Below are 22,569 nucleotides of genomic sequence, written 5' to 3'. Positions count from 1 at the left end.
CTATGTCATAAAATATCGTCGAATCTCGACCGATCAGCCTTTTACAAATATATCTGTGTACTTATATAATTTCTGAGTCTCGGACAAAACGCATATCGAGGGATCACAACCGCTTCTTTTACAATTAAACTTATAACGGGAGAGGGAAGGACAAGCCGGAGCACGGAGGGAAGACGGTCGATTAATTCGACTCGCTAAAACGTGACTGTTGCAAGTTCTTTCTATCTAAATGCTAAAAGGAGTGAATACTTTAAACGACAAAATCTCTTCGAATATGTTCATACTTTGTTTCTATTAACAGTTTCTAATAATCATCGTACAATAAATCGATACAAGTCTCGCAAATAGAAAAAATGATTCGTCTTCGCCGCTTAAATAACATTTTTAACAAACATAAATTACAAATATTTATAAACAAACTCTCGCCAATCACTTTATCGTCTAACGATGCATCGAAGTTGATTATTTCACTTTCAGATAATACGTGACTGTTGATGCTTTCACGTTTTCGGAACAAAGTGTATTCTGGCTTTATAACTCCATCTAATATAATTTGTTTTCTTCTTAAATAGTGTATCGTTCACTGTACGCTCTTGATAAATCTTTTTAAATACTTATTCTCTATACACATCGGTGTTTGAATCATCTCTGATACTTTCTATACACGCAGTTTTTAATTATACAAATTACTTTTACATCGAACAACCTATCGAGAAAGAATACGTAGTATTTAACAACTGAGAATGTTCACCTTCCCTTGGAAAGACAAAAATCTAAATGTTTCCTGTAGTACGAAGAAAATATAATAGCTACCCTATTCGAGCTCGTAGTACGATTAACAAAATGCTGCACACGGGTATATCTAAACTAAGCGTCAAATAATTTTATTCGCGTAATAAATCCAAAAGTCAAACTATACCCCGACAAGCAAAATAACAAAACATCTGAAAGTGAAATAGTAAGTCTTCAGAAATGACAATCATCCGAGTTTTGCTTATCCAAGAAAAAGAGTAAACGTGTCTTAACTACCCCACTTATATCGATGGAAGTAAGTGGAATAGTATACCACCTATCTTTACAGCAAGATTCAAATCTCTCAGCAACCGAGATTCTTCATAAAGACAACCCCTTAATAAGTATATTTTGCATCTTAGAGAATTTTTATTTCTGTTAATCTCGCTTCTTCGTGCATACATCCTTCGAACAAAGGCGTAATGATCTGCATAGAGACATTATCTTAAAAATACTGGTTCTCTGTTTCTCTCCACCTTTTTGTTCTTGAAGAATAAACGATCTAATATTTCTACAACATACCTTGGAACGTGCTGTCAATATTGTAAAATACTGTGAACTAAGATATTAAAACCTGCATAGGCACGATATAACGAAAAAAAAAAGATATGGAGTGAAATGAAAGAATATCTATGTACATGACGTAGCGCCTTCAGTTAAACGATAATAATTAAGTTAGCTTCAAAGCGATGACGATAATAGTAAAATGAATATTAGGAATAATCACCAAGTCTAATAATTACACTGAACATTTAACATGGAAGCAATAAATACTCAAATGAGAATGTTGAACATTCGCGTTAAACGCTAATGGCGTAAAGGACGACCTGCATCTGCAAGGTGCAGGTAAATAATTCCCAGAAAATATCCTTATTCGAATTAATGAAAAAAGTGTCGCTTGTAATTATTATATTACTTATCTTATTAAGATGTAATCAAGGAAGAGGTAATCTTACACACTTCTCTTGACGTCTTCATGCTGAAACACGAAAAGTAATACTCATGAAAAGTATTGGCAAAGTTCAGAGTCGTTTTTGAAACGTTCCATAGCAAGCACACTCGTATAGGTTCTACGAATATACGATTACTTTTTTTAATCACTAATCAGTCAACATAATTGTATACTTAAAATATCTACATTTAAATCATACGCAAAGAAAAAAGTTAGAGCTGTATTTTAAAGTCTTCAATGATCACAAATAATTTCTGACGATCAAACAGCGCTATATCTCACCCATTGTTTTCTTACTCATTTCCCGGTGTAACTGCTGGTAGTGGTAGAGCGTATCTTACAACGTTATGCTCTTAACATTATTCTTTAATATAAATTTTGCTGTCTATTAGTTTAAGTTTCCTTAATGTTAAGTTTAATATTAAGTTCAATTCAATGAAATTAACGATAAATTTCCTTAAATGCCAAATCAATTTACCTAACACAAGAGCTTCCACTAACGGCGTTGGTGTCAAAAAGTGAGTATGAGGCTGTCATTTCTTTTTGGCTGGATTCCTTTGTGGCGTAGATGGTCTTGTGCCTTGACCTGTATTCATTGCTACAAATTGGTACTTTGCTTTCTTCTCCGACGGTTTCAATATCTGCGTATAAACGATCATCAATATACATCAATTAAAATGGAAATGTGTAATATGTATATAGCATACCGTGCAAACGCAAACTCTACCTGAAAACTGCACATGAGGGTTTCGTCGACGCTCATCATTCCACCGGCGTTGTCGAACTCTCCGCAATAATTTGGCGCAGAGAACAGAGTAACCAATTGGCGCTTCGCGAAAAATTCGTAGCCATCTTCGACTACTTGATGTGCTCTACATATTAAATCCATATCGTGACGATTTAAAAACTTGGACACTACGTCCGGGCCGAACGTGAAAGAAACGCCTCTGTCGTTCTCTCCCCATCCCTACAACATAAACAATTGCGATTTATAACAGTCGTTTATATTAATAACAAACACAGTCGAGCAGAGAATGTGGAAGAATTTCATACCTGGACTTCCTTATCTGGATCTGACCACAACAAATCACAGAGAAGGCCAGTGTCAGGTACGTCAGTCGGGCGCATAATTCGTTTGATTTGTTCCATGTTCTATGATACAAACGCACCAAAGTTACAAACATTTATTGGAAAAGACTTCCATTGATAATTCTTAAGAGCGCGGATAAATATAATCTTTATACGCGAACGAGCCAGATACTAAAAAATCAATACTTCATTCTATAAGGATACTAATTTTCCATTAAAGATCAATACAGTCTCAACTTTTACTCTCTTCCTTCTTAGAGTATAAATAGAAAATCAATAAGCGTCGTGTTTTTTTTTAAATTTCTTTCATTAATGCTCGCTGAAATTTGTTATAAAGTAGTTTTATACTGTAAGCTGACCATTCGTACGAGGTCTTTAAATATAAAAATACGAAGGATCGTTTCGAAAAGCTTCAAGAAACAATGTGCGCGTTAACTCGTTCATCGTAAATGCATCAACGCAACGGTACGTATGTAGTTTCGATTCGTTACGAGGTGCTCTTCGAGAAGGTCGTATCGATTTTAGCACGATCCTTCCGCACGCAACATTGCAGAAATCGTTTACCCTTTGAAAAACTTGACCCTCCGTCGAATATCAGAAACGTGTACCAAAATAAAGATACACGTTCGGATTTCGAAAAAAGCTCACGGAGAAATTAAATGATTCTCGATAACACTCGAAGGACGTTAAATTAACGAAGGTAGCAAATGCGAACATAGCGTTCCCTCTAGCGTTAATTCATTTACATTCCGAATAACTCGACGAAAAATTCGTAGCGCTAACAAAGTCTTATTTAAGACTTTAGAAATGTTTTCCTTATTATCGTTATACACGCAAGCATCTCTATTAATATAATTCGCATACTCAACAATCGATTTTGCAGGCACGGAACGATTCTCCGTATTGTACAGTTTATGGTTACTCGAAACGAAACTATCCGCGTATGACAGAGAAGGGAACACATCGCTGTTTAATAAGAAAAATAACGTTCGTACTTGGTGAAATTTAATTCCGTAAGGTTCGAGAACGATCTTTAGTAAATTACAACATAGAATCACCTGTAGATCTGGACTGAGCCCTCCATGGCAACAGAATATCTTTTCGTCGATGATCGCAGCAATTGGCAAACAATTAAAGCAATCCGTGAACGTTTTCCATAGTTTGATGTTGTAACGTCTCTTGCATTCGTCGTAAAACCCGTATATCCTGTTTATGCTGGCGCATTCGTGATTGCCGCGCAACAAGAAGAAGTTTTCCGGGTATTTGATCTTGTACGCTAGTAATAGGCATATCGTCTCCAAGGACTGTTTACCCCTGTCGACGTAGTCCCCGAGGAAAAGATAGTTTGCGTCTGGCGGAAAACCACCGTACTCGAACAGTCGTAACAAATCGGTGTATTGTCCGTGTATATCGCCACAGATCTTAAGGGGTGCCTCCAATTCCAACAGGATCGGCTGCTGAAGGAAAATCTCCCGTGACTTCAGGCAAAGGCCGCGCACTTCACCCTCCGACATTAACACGGTCTTTCCTGGCCGGCTCCCTCTGACTGCGCCCAAAAATTTTCCACGTTTAAATGCATTTCTTCCGGCGCCACAACCACGCGAGGCTTCGCTGACATTTGTTTCACAGGTACATCGAGCATAATTCTACGCTGGAGCATCAAGGTGTCTGACACAGTGGTGTAACTAGGGGCGCGCAATTCGAGGGGCTCCGACTTTATACCAACAAAAAAAAAATATATATATATAATATCGGTTAAATACAACGATGATTCGTACGTCGAACGGACAATTATACATTCATTGACAAAACAAATGGAAAACAATGGTCGTGGATAGTTGGCGACGTAAAAACAAAACGTATATCTGTTACTGGTTCGGCTGTATACGTTGTTTCGTCGATATGGGTTCTATAAGAAATAATCGACCCTAAAATATATTAGGCCTAATATAAGAAATATTAATTTTTCTCTACAACGGACGAAACATAAATTTGATCACGCGAACCCCAGAATTGCTGGTTACTCCACTGGTCTGACTACCGAGAACCGATTCAAGAGAGCAAGGGTATATAATACGATTACTCGGATTTCACGAATTCTCGTGTCGTCCTGTTGTTGGGGTTATCATTGCATGTAATACTGTCTGTTATGTTGAGGGTTGTTGGTCAGAGCAAACGATTTTAATCGCTCAAGGTCACCGAGGTCGCAACACCAGATCGTAGAAGTGGAAATCGTGTTCGATGCGATTTGTGCCGGCGAAGGTGACCTTTCGCGAACAAAATCTGTTGGCCCGATTATAACACTTTCATCTTGAGCACTGAGATTTGTACTTATTTAGTAGATTGGTGCATATGAAGTGTCCTTTTCTTCAAGTCTAAGCTTTGAGAAACACTGAGCTAAGTGATATTTTGTTGATTTAGATTTTTAGAGATGAATTTATACACGTGGATCGGTGCAAGATTGAAAGAATGATCTATCGAAAAATTCATTTAGATTTCTTGCATTTAAAGCCGATAATACACGAAGCATTAATAATGATTAACGTGCCTATCGAGTTTAATCGAAAAGAGGCGACGTTTCATGTGCACCCACCACCTAGTGTCACATTTCGTTAACTGCATGTTTCCAATGGAAGAAGGATCTGTTTTTAAACCATTTTAAAATAAATGCGAGATTCCGACTCGCGCAAAAAAATGTCAGTATTTTCGAATGGTGCAATTGTTTAAGGAAACAAATAAGACAAGCGGTTCGATAATAAAAACATCGAAGCTACGTAATATAGGTTTTCTCTTGATGCAATAATCCGAAATACGAAAGCTTGTCGCACACTGTAGTTATAATGCTTCAAAGGGATTAAGTGGCTATATGAGCTCGAATAATACGCCGTACGAACATAAACCTGCGGAATGCACTCGAAAACAAAAGCCTAGAGCCAGTTAGACAGTTTTATGTAATCGCCTAATCATAATATTCCGAAGAGAGGTTTGTGAATATGGCTGGTTAAACGGATCTCGAAGCCACCAAATAAAAAACAAAACAATTTCGCGTGCAGATAACTCTTCGGAACCTTGTACCAGTGTCACTGGATTATTTATAGCTATGAAGGAATTCACGGTGCGGTTAAACTGGGCCGATGGTGGTTATTGGAAAACTGCAATCGGCAAGGTCATATCACCGAGTATCAAAGCTTCATGATTAATGGAAACAAAGATACAAAATTCAAAATACAGCGAAGCATCGGGAACGACTTATATTAATATTACGATTATTATTTATAGAGATGGGCGAATGACAAAAAAAAAAAAGGAAATCTTAATCATTGTCGTGGTTATATACGATCAGGCGCGATAGTTTGGACCGGTCCCTACTCGTGATACGTTACGGTTTATTCCAACAATCTTATCAATTTGCATACAAATACGGTTTCACTTTCGTAGAAAACATTTACGCAAGAAGATTCGTAAAAACCCTTTTTTATTTTGTTAAAAAGAATGTATGCTTCACCAATCGTTTCCATCCTAATTATAATATATGTTTTGTAAGAAATGTATAATCAAACAACGACTGCTATGTATCAAGTCTGTCTGAGCAAAAATAGCGAATGCTTCGTGTTTCTTTGTAATATTCGCAAGACAACCAAAGCATACTCCTAACGAATATGTTCAATAATGTCAACATTGCGATATACATTTATTAATGGAACACACAGAGAAAAACGTAGGTTAGGATATAGACATTAAAACAAACAATATATTTACCAAGGTACATACAAGTTGTGCTATGAGATCTTCAAAGAGAATATTGTCTAATTCTCATAAAAGATAGCTCATTTGTTAAGAGAAGGTGATAAAGAAGCATACAAACAGTGTTCCGATAGAAGAAGGTAACTTGTGAATCAACACTGACAAATATATCGAACATGCAATTAAACGAATTTGCAGTCAAGCAATATATTACGTGCAAACTGAATTGTTATGAGTTATATCCGTTGCATAAGTATAACACGTACTTCGAATAGTTGTTGCTTTACAAACACAGGTTCGCATGTAATGTTTACATTGTAGATGCGACGTATACGATTTTGATACAAGGAATTTGTAGAAAACTGTGAAAGACGACGAGGTGCAACAATACCAGAAAAGCTAAGGGGGACATTAGCAGTACGATGGTAAAATCAACTTGAAACAAAGATGATATCTTGGGTGAAGTCCGATGTTGCAGGTGCCACAACACTATATCTAGTTTCTACTTCGTTTTATATTGTATATCATAAGCAAACGATAGCGAGCGATCACTCACGACGTTGAGGCAGGAAAAGACGCAACTAAAAAACGTAAAGAAAACTACGTGGGGTGGTTTCCTTGTTGCGTACCGACAAAATCCGACGAGAAAATATCTTTTAGCTTGGCTTTCTTCTGAACCTGGTCTTTCTGCGTGTGGTATACTTTACCGCGCAGAGTTCCGACACGTAGCATGAGAAAGAGAACAAACAAAAAGAAATAATTTTGCCTTGTGAGAAAATAAAGAAAAGTAGGGGATAAATCCGTGGACAACTGGCATGTACAAATTACGACTGCAACACTAGAAGATCGATATTTCTTTTTTCGTTAATCTACGGATCGTCAGTGAAACAAATTTCCATGGACAAAGAAAATCAAGAAAATCCATTTGCAGGTTCATGAAAAACACACAAATATAAAACGTCGTAAAGTAAACCGCGCACGATTTAATTCCTTCCTTTGGCTACAAAGAAACGTATATGCTCGATGTACGCGGCGCGACTTCGCATCGAGCAATTATCGCAGGGTATTTTGGAAAAATGTTCGGTTAACTGTACACCAAATCGAAGATAAAATCCCGTAAACAGCTGCACACTTTCTTTTCACCAAGGCGTTCTTTTTATCACGTACCTTCCAACAATCTTTTTATCAGGTTGTCGACGTTCAACTCGACATCCGCCATTTTTTCTTGCCACTGACTGACTGACCCGATGTTTGTAGCTAGATGAGACGTTTGTATACGCATTTACTGTATATACATCTTGTAGATTCATCATGTATATACGTTCGCTGTTATCGACTGCCGATCCTGTATAAATGTAAAAAAAATGATCATGACAAACCAAAATTGAGGCAGAATTTCAGGTAGTAGTAACTACTTACGTAGGGAGTACTATCAATATCGAGGCTTTAATTTAGTTTAGACCCCTTCTGATCCATCTTCATATTACAATTTATATATCGAAAAAACGTATTTTAATTCGACAATATTACCAAACTTGTGAATTGTAATCGAAAATTTAAATAATCAAACATCAATTAGTATAGTAATTTTATTTAATTATTTATGCTTTCGGGTAATCATAACCTTTATTTTAAAACTATTGATATTTAATTGAGTGGTACTAATAAACAAAAATGGCATACATTATTTCTGTTGAACACCTTCGAATATGTGTAAAATTATAATTGGGTAATAAAGTTATAATACATTATATTTACAATAAATAAAAGACATTAATATTTTCGTCTAAACTAAAGTGTATGGAGTATATTTTTTTTCTGTACAATTAGTCAACTAAAAAATTAATCTCATAATTCAGAAAATCATTGAATAGTATTTAACACACCATTCGTAAAGGTACTAAATTTGTACAATTACCTAATTATTTGTATAACAAATTAATTATGATACAACAGTGTCAATGTGTATGTTTTTTAAACAATCATTCCAACTGCCATACGAAATATTCTTGATAAAAACGTGGTAATATATTGCTTCGATTAATTAAAAATATCCATCAGATCATACTAACTTAGGCATATTTCCTGTGATAATCTGGCGGTGAATCTGCGTAATCCTGCTGAAGATTGAAAAGTTCGGTATTATTTTTTTGTAAGTATTGTAAAAAATCGTGAAAATGTGATAATAGCAGCTGTATGCTTCTTTCATCTAATGTCGTATACGATAACATTCCGCCGAGTCTCACTGCAAGAATAATTTAGTTACATAGTAATGTCTTTCACCATTTTGTGAAAGGATTACAAATTAGTTGAATTTAATAAAATAATACCAAAGAGCCTAAGTAAATGGAATGCACCATATAATTGGCTGGGCAGTGTTTCTGGATTATCATTCATAATCTGAATAAATTGTGGACGTTCCCACTTGTATAATAACTGCAGACCTAAGGATATATTGAAGTATTCACGAATACCTTTAGTTATTTCTAATATACTTTCCCTGAAAATGATCACGTTAGGAATTATGGTAATACGATAAGCTAAATCATTAACATATAAATACCTGACAGAATCAGTTTTTCCTAATGATTTTGATTCAACATAATCATCTAGAATTTTGTCCACTGTATTTTTCACAGGTAAAGCAGGTAATTTATGATGTTTTAATATAACTTCTGATTCATCTATAAGTACAAATTTCAATTCTTCTGGGATTTTAATTTTAACTTCCACCTTGGTGAGATACTCTTCGGTTTCACCGGATGGTTCTAAACGGCTGCAATCAATTTTTGGTTACCTTATACTTTACATCTAATATATTTAAGATTTTTGCAACACCACTTTAAAACAGACCTGCGTTTTTTACGCGGGGCATCCGAAGTAGAATCATGAGAGGACGATGGAGTGACAGAGCTAGTGGTACCTTTGCTAAAACGACTAACACTTTTCTCAACTGTGGCAACAGGAGTACTAGCTCTACTATCCGTATCTTTTTCACGTCCACCTTCACTTCTACGTCCTTGAGTTTTAGAAGATGTATTGCCTTTCTTGTTTTTCTGTGTAGATTGTTGATTAGAATGAGCTCTCTGGACCTCTCTTTGTCTTTGCACATTGGCTTCATTGTATTTCAGAACTCTACTTTCCGGCACCCACTCATCCCAACTATTCATATTACATTAATACTTATGAATGAATATTATGTCACTTATTAATGCGAAATGAATACTCACTTTTTATTCCATCCAGCATAATGAATAAAGTACTTGATCTGTTTTTCTTTGGTAACTGAGGATTTTAGACATTTTGCTTCGTAAATTAAAGGTCCATGAAAGCACAGAACTTTCTCTCCTACGAACGAGTACACGATAAAAAGAAAACAGAATTAACGTTTAGTTATCAAAATTTATCTAGTGGACAGTGTAACTTTTCATACAATTGTATTAAAAACTAATACATGTACCTTCCTGAAATTTACATTTTGGTGGCATGTTGACGTCCTTTGAACTGCTTATTTTGGCTACTGGTTTTTGGGTCGTCAGTTTAAAATATTGTCTAAATTTTAGAAATTTGTCAATAATTCGCGCCAATGGCAAACAATTGATTTCCACTGATTAACTTAAAGTTAAAGCATAACTTTGAAAGCGGCGTCCTGCTTTGTCTTGTACATCGCACGTAAAGGCTGATACGCAATGTAGACTAGAAAACCCTATAGTTATATAGTCATCGTACTAGAGATTTTTCATTTACACAATTATCTAACTTGCATGGAGAGGAACGTAGACGCGATTTAAATTTAATTTCGAATTCAAATATACGGAAGTATTAAAAAATATGCTAAACCGAAACCTCAGTAATCTTCTCTTTTCAAATTTAAATAATATCATTCACAGTAAATACAGATAATCGTTAGAACGAGAATAACAATGTGAATATCAGTTCATTTTCATTTAAAGCAAAATCCATAATTGATAATACCATTGTTGGTTATAAGATAATATAACTATAACGGACATTTATGAAAATGAATGATAGTAATATGGGTGTACACATTTTATATTTAAACTTTATTTTTGTATATAACACCGTTACGTAAATAAAACATCAAAATTTACGGAGTACGCGACGCGATCTGACCTCTTCCACAGACGACGCGCGAATGGCTTAGCGGTCAACGACAGCGCCAAGATAAGCAGTACACAAACGTTGCGCATGCGCGCTTCGTTAGGTAACAGATGAATATGTAGCTTTTAAATTATCACAATAATCAAGTTTTTATACATTCCTGAACATTCGATTATCGATTTCTAATTAGAATCAAATATTAAAATTCTACGTAAAAATTAAGAATTACTTTAGGTATATTCATAGTACTCAATAATCTGCTGCTATGTATCAACACAATAATTGAAATTAAGTTTCTGCGATTTATTTTTTCATCCCGTTATATACGTTAAACGTGCATAAAAAATATCTCTTCTGCGTACACTTAAGTATTCATTAGTTTGATTTAGACATTTCGAAAATGTATAAACAATTTTAAATCAAATCGAATATTGGTTGTCTATCGTCGTATAACCAACTATTATCTTGAACGAGTATATCCCGTTACTTTTAACTTTTATAAAATTTACAAAATAAGCAAAGACGAAGGTTATGGAAAATTAAAAACGTCACATTTCCCTATGACGTTACACAAGGTTATATTTTGTAACTTTCTCTTCTTTTTTTTTTACGATGTTCTTTCGGCGGGTCGTACCCGTAAAATGTGACAAAATTTTCGTTCGTCGTATTGGTACATACATCACTCAATTTTTGTTAAGACAATTGATCGGAATCAATTTTCCCTTTTTATCATGGTTTTGAACAGTCTCAAATAAATTTGAACAGTGGTACTCTAACAGAATCGCTGGCTACATTTAGAATTAGTGTCAGAGAATATTGACGTATCTGTGAAACGCATTTTTCATCGTTTATTCAAATAATCACGGATCACTATTTTGTTATCAGAAATAATAATTCACATTCAATTTTTTCACATAGTCATGCGAAGTAAAGATTAGAAAAATCCTGTGAAACGAAAAAAAAGTACGAAAAGTACCACTTATTCGACGGACTGTCAGAGGTGGATAGAGTTTCACGAATATCAGGTTAAAAATGAAACGATGGACTGCCATCATCATGATAAGTTATTATAAAAAGATCTTGCAAAGTCTGAAAACGGTGGAAAACGCAGTTCTCGTGTCGTTACTGTTCGATGTGTTATCACACTTTTCCAACAGACTTCAAAATTAATCGATTACTACATAATTAAAAATCTACGTATTCAGACTTTGTAAGGTCCTTTGTAAGATTCAGGTAGAAAATATTGTAACTTCTCACTGGTGTCCGTGACTAAAATCACCGACCATTAACGTTCGACAATCATTAATATCATTCATTATACCACTCATACACGTTCCACGCATTCTGTTCCTCTCTTTGCTTCCCCTCTCGTTGCACGATGCATATGAAAAAAGCGCGATGTCACCAGTAATTGCAAACGAAAACAAAACTAGTACAATCCTCTCTGTTGCAGATAGGTATTGCATGAATATTGTGCAGAATAACCGTTTGCAAGTTCGTGAACGATAGAAGGGTGAATTATGCTGAGATCTGTTAAGAGTAAATCGAAGAAACTCTATATGTTCCATGAACAGACATTGAAGATTGTACGACGTTCTTTTGATAGAGTAAATAATATTCTCTTAAATAAATATATACTGTGACGATGCAAACATTAAAGCGACAAAACGCTTTGTTCATTGATTTCACCTCTATACCTTCTATATTCGTTTAAAAATAATCCCCTAGTCTCCTTTGTACATGTACATATTAAGTAATTAACATTCACATTATTCTGCACAACATTCGTTTGACTATAAAATGTATGTACTTATTACATATACATATATACGTATATATATGTATACAATAAGTAAATTTATAACCTAACATTCTCTCGTGTAATGCTTCAATAATAATATTAATAATAATTAAAACTAACTAATCGATATCGCGTGATAACCATTAATGAGGTGTCTGCAGCATCTCTGTTCTTTTCCGTCGGGGTCGTCACGTTCTTATTTGTATATATGTATATATATTTGTATTATTTACAGTTGCAGAAGGGTGTGATCATTATTGTGTAGGCACTATGGCTTCGGACGTACACTAAGTTGTACGTTAGGGTACATCCTTAAGAGACTTCCAGTTAAGACAATTCTCTCCAGTGCATTCTTGAATCCTTCAGGAACATTGAACAGTATTTAGGTTGCCTTGCATATGTTAAGACAAGAAATTTTCCACGCCGTGTTTACGCGGCGGAAAACAAGTTGCACTGGCGTAGAAATTCTCTATTGAGAAACCCCTTAAATCAGGTCCAGAATAGTACTGTATCCTGAATGAATCTTAGACATTTATCGTTACAATTAGAATTAAATATGCGTTTATATGCGACGATACAGCCTAAGATTTCCTGTTCTCTTTCTGTACGCTTGAGTTCGTCTCCATTGTTCGCGACCATTATCGAGGAAGCTAATCAACACGATGTACGTAGCAAGACTGATACTATGGAGTCAGTGTAGGATGACAAATCTGCCAGAATTATTTTTCCTCGCCCGCATCGACAGATAAATTTAATTATAATTCATGCATCGTCGAACCGCACGAATTATCGTTATCGGAAAACTCGACCAATTACAAAAGTATATAGAATAAAAACTATGCCTTCCTGCCATTATTTCTTCTTTTTTGTTTTTACAAACGATTCATCGACAAGCTACTATGCATCGACTGCTTTCAATAAATTTATAATGGATTCTTTCGGACGGCGGTCTTCTGCTTCAAACACGATTTAGAAAAAACAATTCAGTCCAAGTGATAAGAGAAGACGACCGTCCGGAACGAGAACGTTCATTTTTTGTTCTTTTTAATTATCACGTGAATAGAAACATTACACTAGGAGGGACATTTTGATGAATGATTCCGCGCGCTACCGGTTCAATTAATTTTACAATTCAACAACTACGAAATATCTTCGTAGCTTGGTGTTCGACACGAGTCCAGTCTCTCTTCTCTTTGAAATTCCAAATACATTCTCACCCTCGTTTTACTCTTATTTCATTTACAATATTATTACACATTGCACAGAAAAATGGCTTTGCTTTGCCAGGCAGCTTTACAACTTATTCCAGAAGCTTAATCGGTCTCGACCGTATCAAGACGAGAAATACACGAGAGCACCGCGTAAACAGTTGCGCGTGATATGTTTCCCCTCTGCTTTGCGGCGCGTCTTTTCATCTGCAGAGGTCGAATTTTGAAAGGGATCCGACATGATACTTTATGCTGATGATTTACAAATGTTTTACGCATAGCACGAGTCGCGGTTAAAACACTTCAACGTAAGATATTCTCGACAAAATACTATTCGGTATTAAATCGTTACGCGAATCATTACAAATCACAAAATCCTATCTATACTTCGTATTTACATCCGCGTATTCTCCAATAGAGCTAAACAGCAAAATCATTTTACTAAGCCGGGATATCGGTTTTCATTGTTGCAAATTTGATTGTGTTTGAAACTGAAGATATTCGCGATCATCCTGTTCATACGGCATCGATACGAACTTCACTATCCTAATGAACAACAGACCAAAACGATACTACGAGTTGCTATACTTTCTCATTCTAAACGAGTACAATGTGAAACGAAAATTGCCAATTGGGATACGTGTGATTTGAAAGCGTAATCACAGAAACAACAAATTATCCTCTATCCGTTCGAATACTGGGGAGGCGAACTCAGAGAGTGATAGTCCAAAAAGACAAAAGTGCTGTCACGATGACGATGATAAGGATGATATTTTTAGAATTTGAAATCAAAGAGATCCGAAAGCCCTTCCTCCGTGCCTAACGAGAACGAATAGTCGTTTTCGGAAAGAGGTGGTTCCAAGGACAGCAGGTGTTCTCCAAAATCGAGAATACTTAGATCTGTAACAAAAGAGAGAGAAAATAGTGGGCTTGTCCACTGTTATCGAACACCTTTACTTTCAGATTCGAATTGTCTTATATAGTACTGCTGTTTTAAGTTATTTGGAAATGTACGAAAATGTTGAATAGTCCAAGTCTTTGATCGTATTATTTTTGTAAGAATGTAATTGAAGAACTAATTAAACATCGTTAAAGTATCGAACCAATATTCAAACGTATGCTCATCGTAAGAATTATACATATGTTAAAGTATGCTTTACAGTTAGCTGACAAATAGATTGCTTAGTTGTGTTATTGGAAGCCAAAGTATAAAATCGAAGTATGATGGAGAAATCAAAGCTACCGAATGTAAGAAGCAAAATATTAAGAAAATAGATACTTGCATGAAAGCACAAATAATCCAGTAATTATTTTATCTATAAAACGTACCTTTATGAGATACGAACTTTGTTGTTTGAAACCATAACCTAACTAGAACTCTGCCTGTGATGTGACTTTAATTTTCATAACACACAAGTCACAGTCAGAGCTCCATCAGGGTATGGCTATGTTCCATTGTTGAAAAGGTAGAGGACAATGAAAGAAAGATAACCCGAGTCCATGAAATTTAAAAGATGATGGGAGTTAACTTTTGCTATCTTCCTTTCAAAGAGATTACTTTCCATGAAAAGTTATGGAATTTATTAATAGCATGCACAACGTTTCTTTCAGGCTCATTAATAATTGTAACATTTAAATTATGAATGTAATGTTATAGCATCCTTTATTTGCCCAAGAAAGAAACGTGTTTTTTCGAAAAGATCCCAAAAGTACAGAAACAATTGCAGTGTAAAAAGCATTTATTAAAAAAAAAATAACAGAATGAAAAAAAACATAAACACAAAAATACATTAACAGAGAAGATGAAGAAGAAATTGCATAGAAAAAAGATTTGATGAAAAATGTTACTTCATTATAGACTAATTTAACAGGATATATTAATGACAAAATTAAAGGATTAAATAAGTAAATTAAAAGGCAAAAAGGTGAAAACAAACTTATGACTGTTTGTACACAAAATATAAAATTATATAAAATTAAGTATTATATATATATAAACTTTCAAATAAAAATAAAAGAAAAGAACACTAATTAAAGAACTTGTATTCACCTCATTGTAATTGATTGCATTTTATGTCCAGCATTTGCAATCAAATGCAGCATTACATACAAAAGCGAACATGCAAAGCCAAAACAGCATACATAATATTTTAAACGATATTTTGTGAAATAAAAATATAAACTAAAAATAATACCATTAAGATAATAAAAAATGTTAAAATTAAAATTGGATGTAGATGCATCAACTATTTTTTAAACTATCGAATTCTATTCTTTCAGCTCTAATTTCTGATCGAGTTAAAAAAGAAAAACATAACAAATGAAATAATCCCGAATAAATCCTAATTTAAAAGATTTACACGGTCCTACCTGAAGTGCTAATTTGATCCTCCGTTTGGAGTTGGAATTTGCCGCCACCCATTGGTCCATAATCATCGGACTCGCACAAAAGCGCGTCCCTCATCCCTGCTAAACTGGTAACCGAAGAAATAACTGGAGTTGTAGACAAACGGGTATTCAACGAACTCTCAACAGAAGGTACTGGTTCGACCCGAACCCCACTTCCTCCATTGGCCAACAGCTCAGTAGGCAGACAAGGTAAATCGGTTTCGTTTGACGAAGGCACAGGTTGCGTCGTCGTGTATCCTGAATTAGGAGACGTTTTAACTGTAGGGTCATCAGGACAGAGGAACACCTCTATTTCTCCATGAGACGACCTCATGTGCATTTGAAGCTGCAACATTAGAAAAAAGCAATATAAATATAATTTCAATTTTAATACAAGTTAGTTTCGTACAGTAACTAGCATTTACCTTTTGTTGACCAAGATTGTTGATAGGCTGTGGAACATGAAGAGTGGCTTCTGGCGGAGCCTTTACTGCCATTATAGCCTGGTCTTTGTACATTGGGACAGAACGTAAATCGTGGTACGTTACATAAGCGTATTGTCTGTCTGCGCAGAGCTCCCTAAGGTTTTTATCTGCACCGTGAATTAACCGATCTAAAGTGTTTTCCTTAGCTTCTAGATCCGCTACTTCTTTTCTGAGATCAGCAATGTCATTTCTATCATTTGGTAACTGACCGCCTCTGTAAAATACGACGATCACATTTACCATTATCAGAATTATTTTCAGTATTTAGTTTAAAGTAACTGATAAATAACATACTTCCATTGGATGTTGTTTTTACTTTTCTTCTCCAATATACCTATGCCTTCCAACACATTTGTAATGTCATATATACGACGTTTCTGTACTTCCAATTTTTCAGATGCTACATTCAAATCTACAACACCATCCTGACTGCTTTCGACTAAGTGTATGAACTTTTTTGTAAGTAAGCTCAGTGATGTATCATACCGCGTTCGCTCTACTGTTTTACCTGAAACGAACAAATAACATTTATTTTCCTAGAAGAAACAAAAAATAATGTATTAACTGAAAACAAAGAATAAAATTCACTTTTGGTAGGTGTGTGGCCAGTTATAGAACTTGATCCAGATCTCCTACGTTTACCTCTAGGAGCCTTAAAAGAGGATTGGCTGGGTCCTGTTGTTCCCATTTCCAAATTCAGTCTTCGTTTTACTGCCTGAACTGATATTTGCTATAAAAATATACCAAACATTTTATTCAATTTCTTTATTATTATTATTTTAATATTACTTACTTCAGTTCGTGGTGGTGGTTGTGTTGGTTTCCTTGTTACTTGATAACAAGGTGTTTGTCCATACTGATGGTCTTGAAGATGAGGACTCGGTGTCTCTTCAGCCACCTTTTGTGTTTGTACTTCATCCAAAGAGCCATCATCCAAAAATTCTGTTTTTACTAAGAACAATGTTTATGTAAACAAGTACAATTATACATTAAAAAGACATTATGAAATTATCAATAGTTAATACATACTTAATTTGGTCTCTACCATGTCTGGTGTAACAGGCCTGGCAGGATCTTCCAAGACCACCTGTCTCCTTACTCGAGGCATTTTTATAGTTTATAAGAACCTAAAACAGTTAGAAAAATCTTATACATAAGGTAATAGAACAAAGAAACAATCTTACAACATAAGGTTGTAAACAAATCCTTTTATTAAAAAATTAGTTGCTTCATTTTGTAATTACATTTCAGAAAAAATTATTGACAAAGCAAATTGCTTAAAACATGTGTAAGAAAAATAAATATCTGATTATAAGATTAATACAAAAGGGAATTTCCATATTATTTGTCAACATATATTTCTCATACAAATAAAGAATCAAATACAGTCAGTTTTGATTTTTTTTATTATTACTATACATTCATGGGAGTAAATAATCATAAAATCAGTTATAGTTTTATTTCGAAATAGTAAAATTTCAAAGAATTGTAGAAATCATGCTGAACACTCAAGACTTGTCCATGAAGGTTAATGAGTCTATTAGTACTATTTCGGTGAACAATTGAACATACATTTTCCATTTTATTGCATATTATAAAAAGGCGTCTATTATCCTGGATAAATTAAATTTGCAGCAACGATAGAGAAATCGAACCACGAGGTTAAAATATAATGTTTAACGAGATGTGAGTAGTTTGTTAACCTCGCTGACAATATGCTTTATTAAAAATATCAACAAGAAGGTATCGAAATACAAGTAAAATTTCTATCGATCCTCATTCGTCAGTGAATTTTACTCGGTCGCGATAGCACTTGTAAGAAGCAATAACTTTGTAGAGATCCATATCAGAAAACAGACATCATAGGGAAGAATATTTTTCATTTCGAATCAAATAACATCGGTACGACCAGTTTTAATACTAAAATAAAATTAGGAAATCGTAAAATAACAAGTCGGCAAATTAATGTCAAAGTTAAATTCTTATTTAGTAATTTAGTATATAAGGTTTTACTATTTTTTTATTTTCTAAATGGAATTTACAATTTTCGTATTTTCTTGTTTCATAAATTGTCGATGATATCATAAAAATAAAAAAAACATTACATAAATGCAATCAAATAAAACAATATTAAAGACACTAGGATCTTGGACGCGTAGAAAAATAATCCGTTTAATGGAATAACGAAACGGAAGTGAACATCTGGTAAAAGCTACAAATCAATTTTTAGCAGAGTTAACCGTTACTATTGTCGAGTATATGTTAGCGAATTTGTTTCATTCCTGTTTTATTCGAAATTCGTAATACGATGTTACCGTCTAGTTTTGAAAGAGAAAACAAATACAAAGTGTCCGCGAAAATGAGCAGAAAACATCCTAAGGTCCCCGTTTTCAAAAGGCTGGTTACGCGCCTGAGCAGATCCACAGTGCAGTCGTACGAGAATTTTCGAAAAAAAGAGCAAGCGTCTCGAGAACACGAGGCAACGTTCCGGGTGTGGTTTAAAGAGGCACGCCGCAGGATCGTCGTGTTACAGCAGCCTTGCGTTGTAAGCAGTTTTAGAAGCAAATTCTCAGTCGAACTGCGTGGTTGTCTCATTTTCGCATGTTTGGCCGGGTACACACTGTCGACGTTCGACGAGATCGCGAGGCCAATAGCACGGTAAAGCGTATTCGAAGGTTGGGAGCAATGCACGGTGGCGAAGGCATTGATTGGTAGGATGTTATCTCGAAGATAAAACACTAGTGTAACTCCCGTCGACGGCATTGGACGTAAACTAGAAGCGTAGCATCGATTGGCACACCGTGCTCTTTAAAACATTAAATATCATGGTGCCGCTCGCTGACATTACGTGAACGTCCTTTAAAGAGGTATGCGAATAAATCCCGTCTCATTTACGCAATTATTTTTACAGTTCATCGAGCATCACGCGAAATCTGAAAAGTGTGCTTCATACGAGATAAGAAATATCATAGCAGCGTTGGTGGATTTCGTACAAAGTAAACCGAATATGCCTCGTGTGCACGAGGCTTCAGGCCCCAGATGTGACGACGAACCTTACTGTCCCCCTTTTTTCCGTTCTTCCGCTTGTAGAAACCGCACAGGTCGCGTGGTCTATCGACGAGACCCAGATCGTCCCCTTTCTCTTATCATAGCGAAGTGGAAAACGCGCGTACATCAACACCCTGCCTCACACGTATACAGCGACTGCGATCAGCTGTTAACGTCGATCGGAAGTTCATGGATTGCCTTTTATATTCGTGTTTCTTTTGGAACGTCGCGAGAACGTTCGGCTACGAATAAATAAAGACCGAGAGGTGATCGTACCGAACGCGGTAATGCGTGTTCGCGAAATCCGAAAGCCACGCACCGAAGCGGCCATGCATACGAGAGCAAGCGAACGAGCGAGCGGTCGGTCGGCCGGCCGGACAAACGAGGGAGCGCGATTATGCGAGCGCGCACACACACGCAGTGCCGGATCTAGATTCATCGGGTCCCGAAGTTTATTCCTTTACTCGAATGTTTTACGAAACGCAAATGTTATTGTTACGAAAATCCTTTTATTAGGTCTCTTCTCGATGCACTGCCATTGCTGTATATTCGCGACGACAATCGCAAGTACGTATCGCTAAACGGTCGGCTATTTCTTAGGTAATCAATCTTGAGAATCGTAGCATGGATGGAATGATCGAAGATATAAAAGCTCGAACAAGGAAATGTGTTGAATATGTTATCGTTTAATTCGATGAACGCACCTGCATCTTTGACAATATGTTTGCAGAGATTTTTAATAAAATTATGTATACGAACCACGCCGTTGGTATTTTACAAAGAAAATAATTGTTTTCCAAGGTTCTGAATAGTAGTCGAATGAAATGATTAAACACAAGGAGGTCTCGCGGGTCCGAAGTTAAAGCTTGATTAGCTTCACGGTAAATTCGGCCCTGTATGCACGCATACCAGTTCCAGGAGTACGCACACAAAGAAGCGTAGGATTCGCACGCGATACGCAGAGCCGTTTAAAGAGCCAAGCCGGGACTAGAGTATCCCTAGTTAGGCGTGCTACCGGCACGCTCACGAGGAAACGTAGAATCGGTGCACGCTTTCGCGATTGATCGCGAGAGATGCCAGCTACTTTCGACGCACCAAATCGGTTGCGCTCGAAATAACGGTCTTCTTTTTCTTTTCCTGTCTATGTGCGCTCCAGTGAGCATATCTTTTTCACGATTGCGAAAAGGAACAGCATTCGCGTGCGTGTCGGAACGGTCGCTAGTTCGAAAACGGGGATTTGTGTTTCGGCGCAAGCTAATTCTTTTTCAAGGTGGAGGAGTAATCAGAACAAACGAATACTGAAACGGTTTTCGCGTGTTTATTCACTTACTTGGCTCTTGAGCAGTGCGGTACAAACCGCACAGTATTTTGAGACGGAGGCCCACGCTCTCTTCCGGGAGGTTCAGCCAGCACACGGCGCGGCGCGTGTCACAGCACCGACGAGCGAGGCATATCCTTGCCTCGTCGATTGCAAATACGTCGCCGTCGTGGTCGTGTTCGTTGTTGTCGTGGTGTCGATGGCTCTAGATGCAATTTTCACTGAGGCCTGTCGATGACAGGACGGACAAACGTGCCCGGGATGACGAGAGTTAACCCGGTCTCCCGAGGCCAACGTACACGAACGTTTCGCTTGCTTTTTTCTTCGGTATATCATACACACACTTTGTACATACGATTACTCCCTCGCCCTCTCGCGTTTCTCTCCCTCCGTCCTTCGTTTTCAGCTTGTACCCGTTGTCGGTCGACCTCGTCGTAGTCGTAGCAGTTGCGTGGCCTTTATTTCTTTCTCTGTCCCTTTCCCTCTCTTGCTCTTTTCTATATATCTGTTTCGCTCTGTCTCTCTACCGCACTGGTGCGGTGTCCATTTTCTGCGGGGCCGATCTCGGCAATAGGAGCGACAGCCAGGCGGACCGAGGGCCCGAAATAATCGAGTGCAGGCGCCGAGCCGTTCGACCGATCGTCGTGTTTTCAGGTTCCAGGGAATGTGGAGACTCTAAAGTTCACGATAAGCCCCGCCTCGACATGATCGGTCGAGTCACCGGCGAGGAAAACGAACCTTTTCTGTCGGGGTGTCGCGCGCGCACACGAGGCCGGCTCGTGAGCTGGGCGATTGGATGGACAGGGCTGGCTGGCGCGCTGGCAACTGGCTCGGGCTACGAGGCAGATAGACCCGCCTGTGCCGGTAGTAGTAACACCGAACCGCGTGTCCGTGCGATCTGCTGCGCTCTCTCACAGTAACCCACTGTCAACGTAGTGGTGGCCTTTTACACTGTGTCGGTTTATTCGTGAACGCGTCTCTGTGACAGTGGTAGTAGCTGCTTAGGCGCCTGTCATGTGTCGGTGTGTTCGTGGACGCGCGCCTATAATGTACCGGCGCACCGGCCATCTGCCGGTCGCACACGGGAGTCCAGTACGCGCGCCAAAACCGTCACTTTGCTTTACTCCGTAACCACCGCGCCGCCAGCTATCGCGGATATCCAAAAAGTTCCTAGGCTCTCTCACCTTTTAATCTTTTTCCACGATACTGGATTTTAGCCACAGCTTCGACAATTTACCTCATCTATCGAGACGACAACGACCCTCTGGATTTCACACCGATGTTTGTTTACGTGCCTTGGAGGTTGATGTTCCTCGGGTAACATTCGGCGTTGCACTTTTCCGGGATCGTATGTCGCGATCGTTTAAACGATAAACGTATGAGAAAAATGATGGATCCATGGGCCACTCCAAGTCTTTAAGAATACACCGAACACACGCGCCAAAACTGTCGCTTTCGTTTTCCACGAAACTGCCACGCAAGCTCCGAGCCATGTAGGTGAAAAATCCCTATACCACCGACTTTCACGCGACACGTTCGTATTTGATGGATCAGTTATTCGTTTTTGACATTCCGGAATGTTTTTATATATTGTCCTTAGCGATTATTACCGTGTCAATCCG

At 37.1% G+C, this 22,569-nt stretch overlaps 3 protein-coding genes across 6 annotated transcripts; all 3 read right to left on the bottom strand.

Annotated features, from left to right (window-relative positions):
- Positions 1 to 273: 273 nt before the first annotated feature.
- Positions 274 to 7,920, bottom strand: LOC128873178 (serine/threonine-protein phosphatase PP1-beta catalytic subunit). Of its 4 annotated transcripts, XR_008456345.1 has the most exons (7): positions 7,745 to 7,920; positions 7,207 to 7,278; positions 3,892 to 4,379; positions 2,798 to 2,896; positions 2,472 to 2,711; positions 2,223 to 2,385; positions 274 to 1,771 (listed from the first exon to the last, which is right to left on the bottom strand). XR_008456345.1 is itself a non-coding variant. In XM_054116545.1 (6 exons), exons 1-6 carry the CDS (start codon positions 7,857 to 7,859, stop codon positions 2,278 to 2,280), a joined length of 1,122 nt encoding a protein of 373 aa, XP_053972520.1. In that variant the 5' UTR covers positions 7,860 to 7,920; the 3' UTR covers positions 274 to 2,277. The 4 variants fall into 4 exon arrangements, 3 of the variants coding, with proteins under 3 accessions (XP_053972520.1, XP_053972523.1, XP_053972521.1); XM_054116545.1 differs by having other exon boundaries at positions 274 to 2,385; XM_054116548.1 differs by lacking the exon at positions 7,207 to 7,278 and having other exon boundaries at positions 274 to 2,385; positions 3,892 to 4,547; positions 7,745 to 7,899.
- Positions 7,921 to 8,285: 365 nt separating this feature from the next.
- On the bottom strand, positions 8,286 to 10,253 carry LOC128873179 (mortality factor 4-like protein 1). Its single transcript, XM_054116549.1, has 6 exons — positions 10,038 to 10,253; positions 9,808 to 9,925; positions 9,431 to 9,739; positions 9,141 to 9,353; positions 8,908 to 9,077; positions 8,286 to 8,822 (listed from the first exon to the last, which is right to left on the bottom strand). Exons 1-6 carry the CDS (start codon positions 10,063 to 10,065, stop codon positions 8,650 to 8,652), a joined length of 1,011 nt encoding a protein of 336 aa, XP_053972524.1. The 5' UTR covers positions 10,066 to 10,253; the 3' UTR covers positions 8,286 to 8,649.
- Positions 10,254 to 10,446: 193 nt separating this feature from the next.
- Positions 10,447 to 22,563, bottom strand: LOC128873177 (transcription factor E2F3). The gene is made up of 8 exons (XM_054116544.1): positions 20,960 to 22,563; positions 17,611 to 17,708; positions 17,375 to 17,532; positions 17,170 to 17,311; positions 16,876 to 17,089; positions 16,522 to 16,795; positions 16,079 to 16,442; positions 10,447 to 14,608 (listed from the first exon to the last, which is right to left on the bottom strand). The coding sequence occupies exons 2-8, from the start codon at positions 17,687 to 17,689 to the stop codon at positions 14,484 to 14,486; spliced, it is 1,356 nt and encodes a 451-aa protein (XP_053972519.1). The 5' UTR covers positions 17,690 to 17,708; positions 20,960 to 22,563; the 3' UTR covers positions 10,447 to 14,483.
- Positions 22,564 to 22,569: the final 6 nt, after the last annotated feature.

This window comes from Hylaeus volcanicus, chromosome 3 (genome assembly GCF_026283585.1).
Source record: "Hylaeus volcanicus isolate JK05 chromosome 3, UHH_iyHylVolc1.0_haploid, whole genome shotgun sequence".
NCBI classification, from domain to species: domain Eukaryota; kingdom Metazoa; phylum Arthropoda; class Insecta; order Hymenoptera; family Colletidae; genus Hylaeus; species Hylaeus volcanicus.
The sequence above is the reverse complement of the archived record's forward strand: the minus strand, read 5'-3'. Positions and strand labels throughout refer to the sequence as shown.

Coding starts and splice junctions, on each gene's coding strand:
- LOC128873177 (XM_054116544.1), bottom strand. CDS start 17,689: ATGCCTCGAGTAAGGAGACAGGTGGTCTTGGAAGATCCTGCCAGGCCT. Junction 17,090..17,169: donor TGGCCACACACCTACCAAAA/GTGAATTTTATT, acceptor TGTTCGTTTCAG/GTAAAACAGTAGAGCGAACG. Junction 16,796..16,875: donor AAAAACAACATCCAATGGAA/GTATGTTATTTA, acceptor CGTATTTTACAG/AGGCGGTCAGTTACCAAATG.
- LOC128873178 (XM_054116545.1), bottom strand. CDS start 7,859: ATGCGTATACAAACGTCTCATCTAGCTACAAACATCGGGTCAGTCAGT. Junction 7,279..7,744: donor GATAAAAAGATTGTTGGAAG/GTACGTGATAAA, acceptor TGCGCGGTAAAG/TATACCACACGCAGAAAGAC. Junction 2,897..3,891: donor GGCTCAGTCCAGATCTACAG/GTGATTCTATGT, acceptor TTTGTATCATAG/AACATGGAACAAATCAAACG.
- LOC128873179 (XM_054116549.1), bottom strand. CDS start 10,065: ATGCCACCAAAATGTAAATTTCAGGAAG. Junction 9,926..10,037: donor AAAATGTAAATTTCAGGAAG/GTACATGTATTA, acceptor ACTCGTTCGTAG/GAGAGAAAGTTCTGTGCTTT. Junction 9,740..9,807: donor TATGCTGGATGGAATAAAAA/GTGAGTATTCAT, acceptor TAATATGAATAG/TTGGGATGAGTGGGTGCCGG.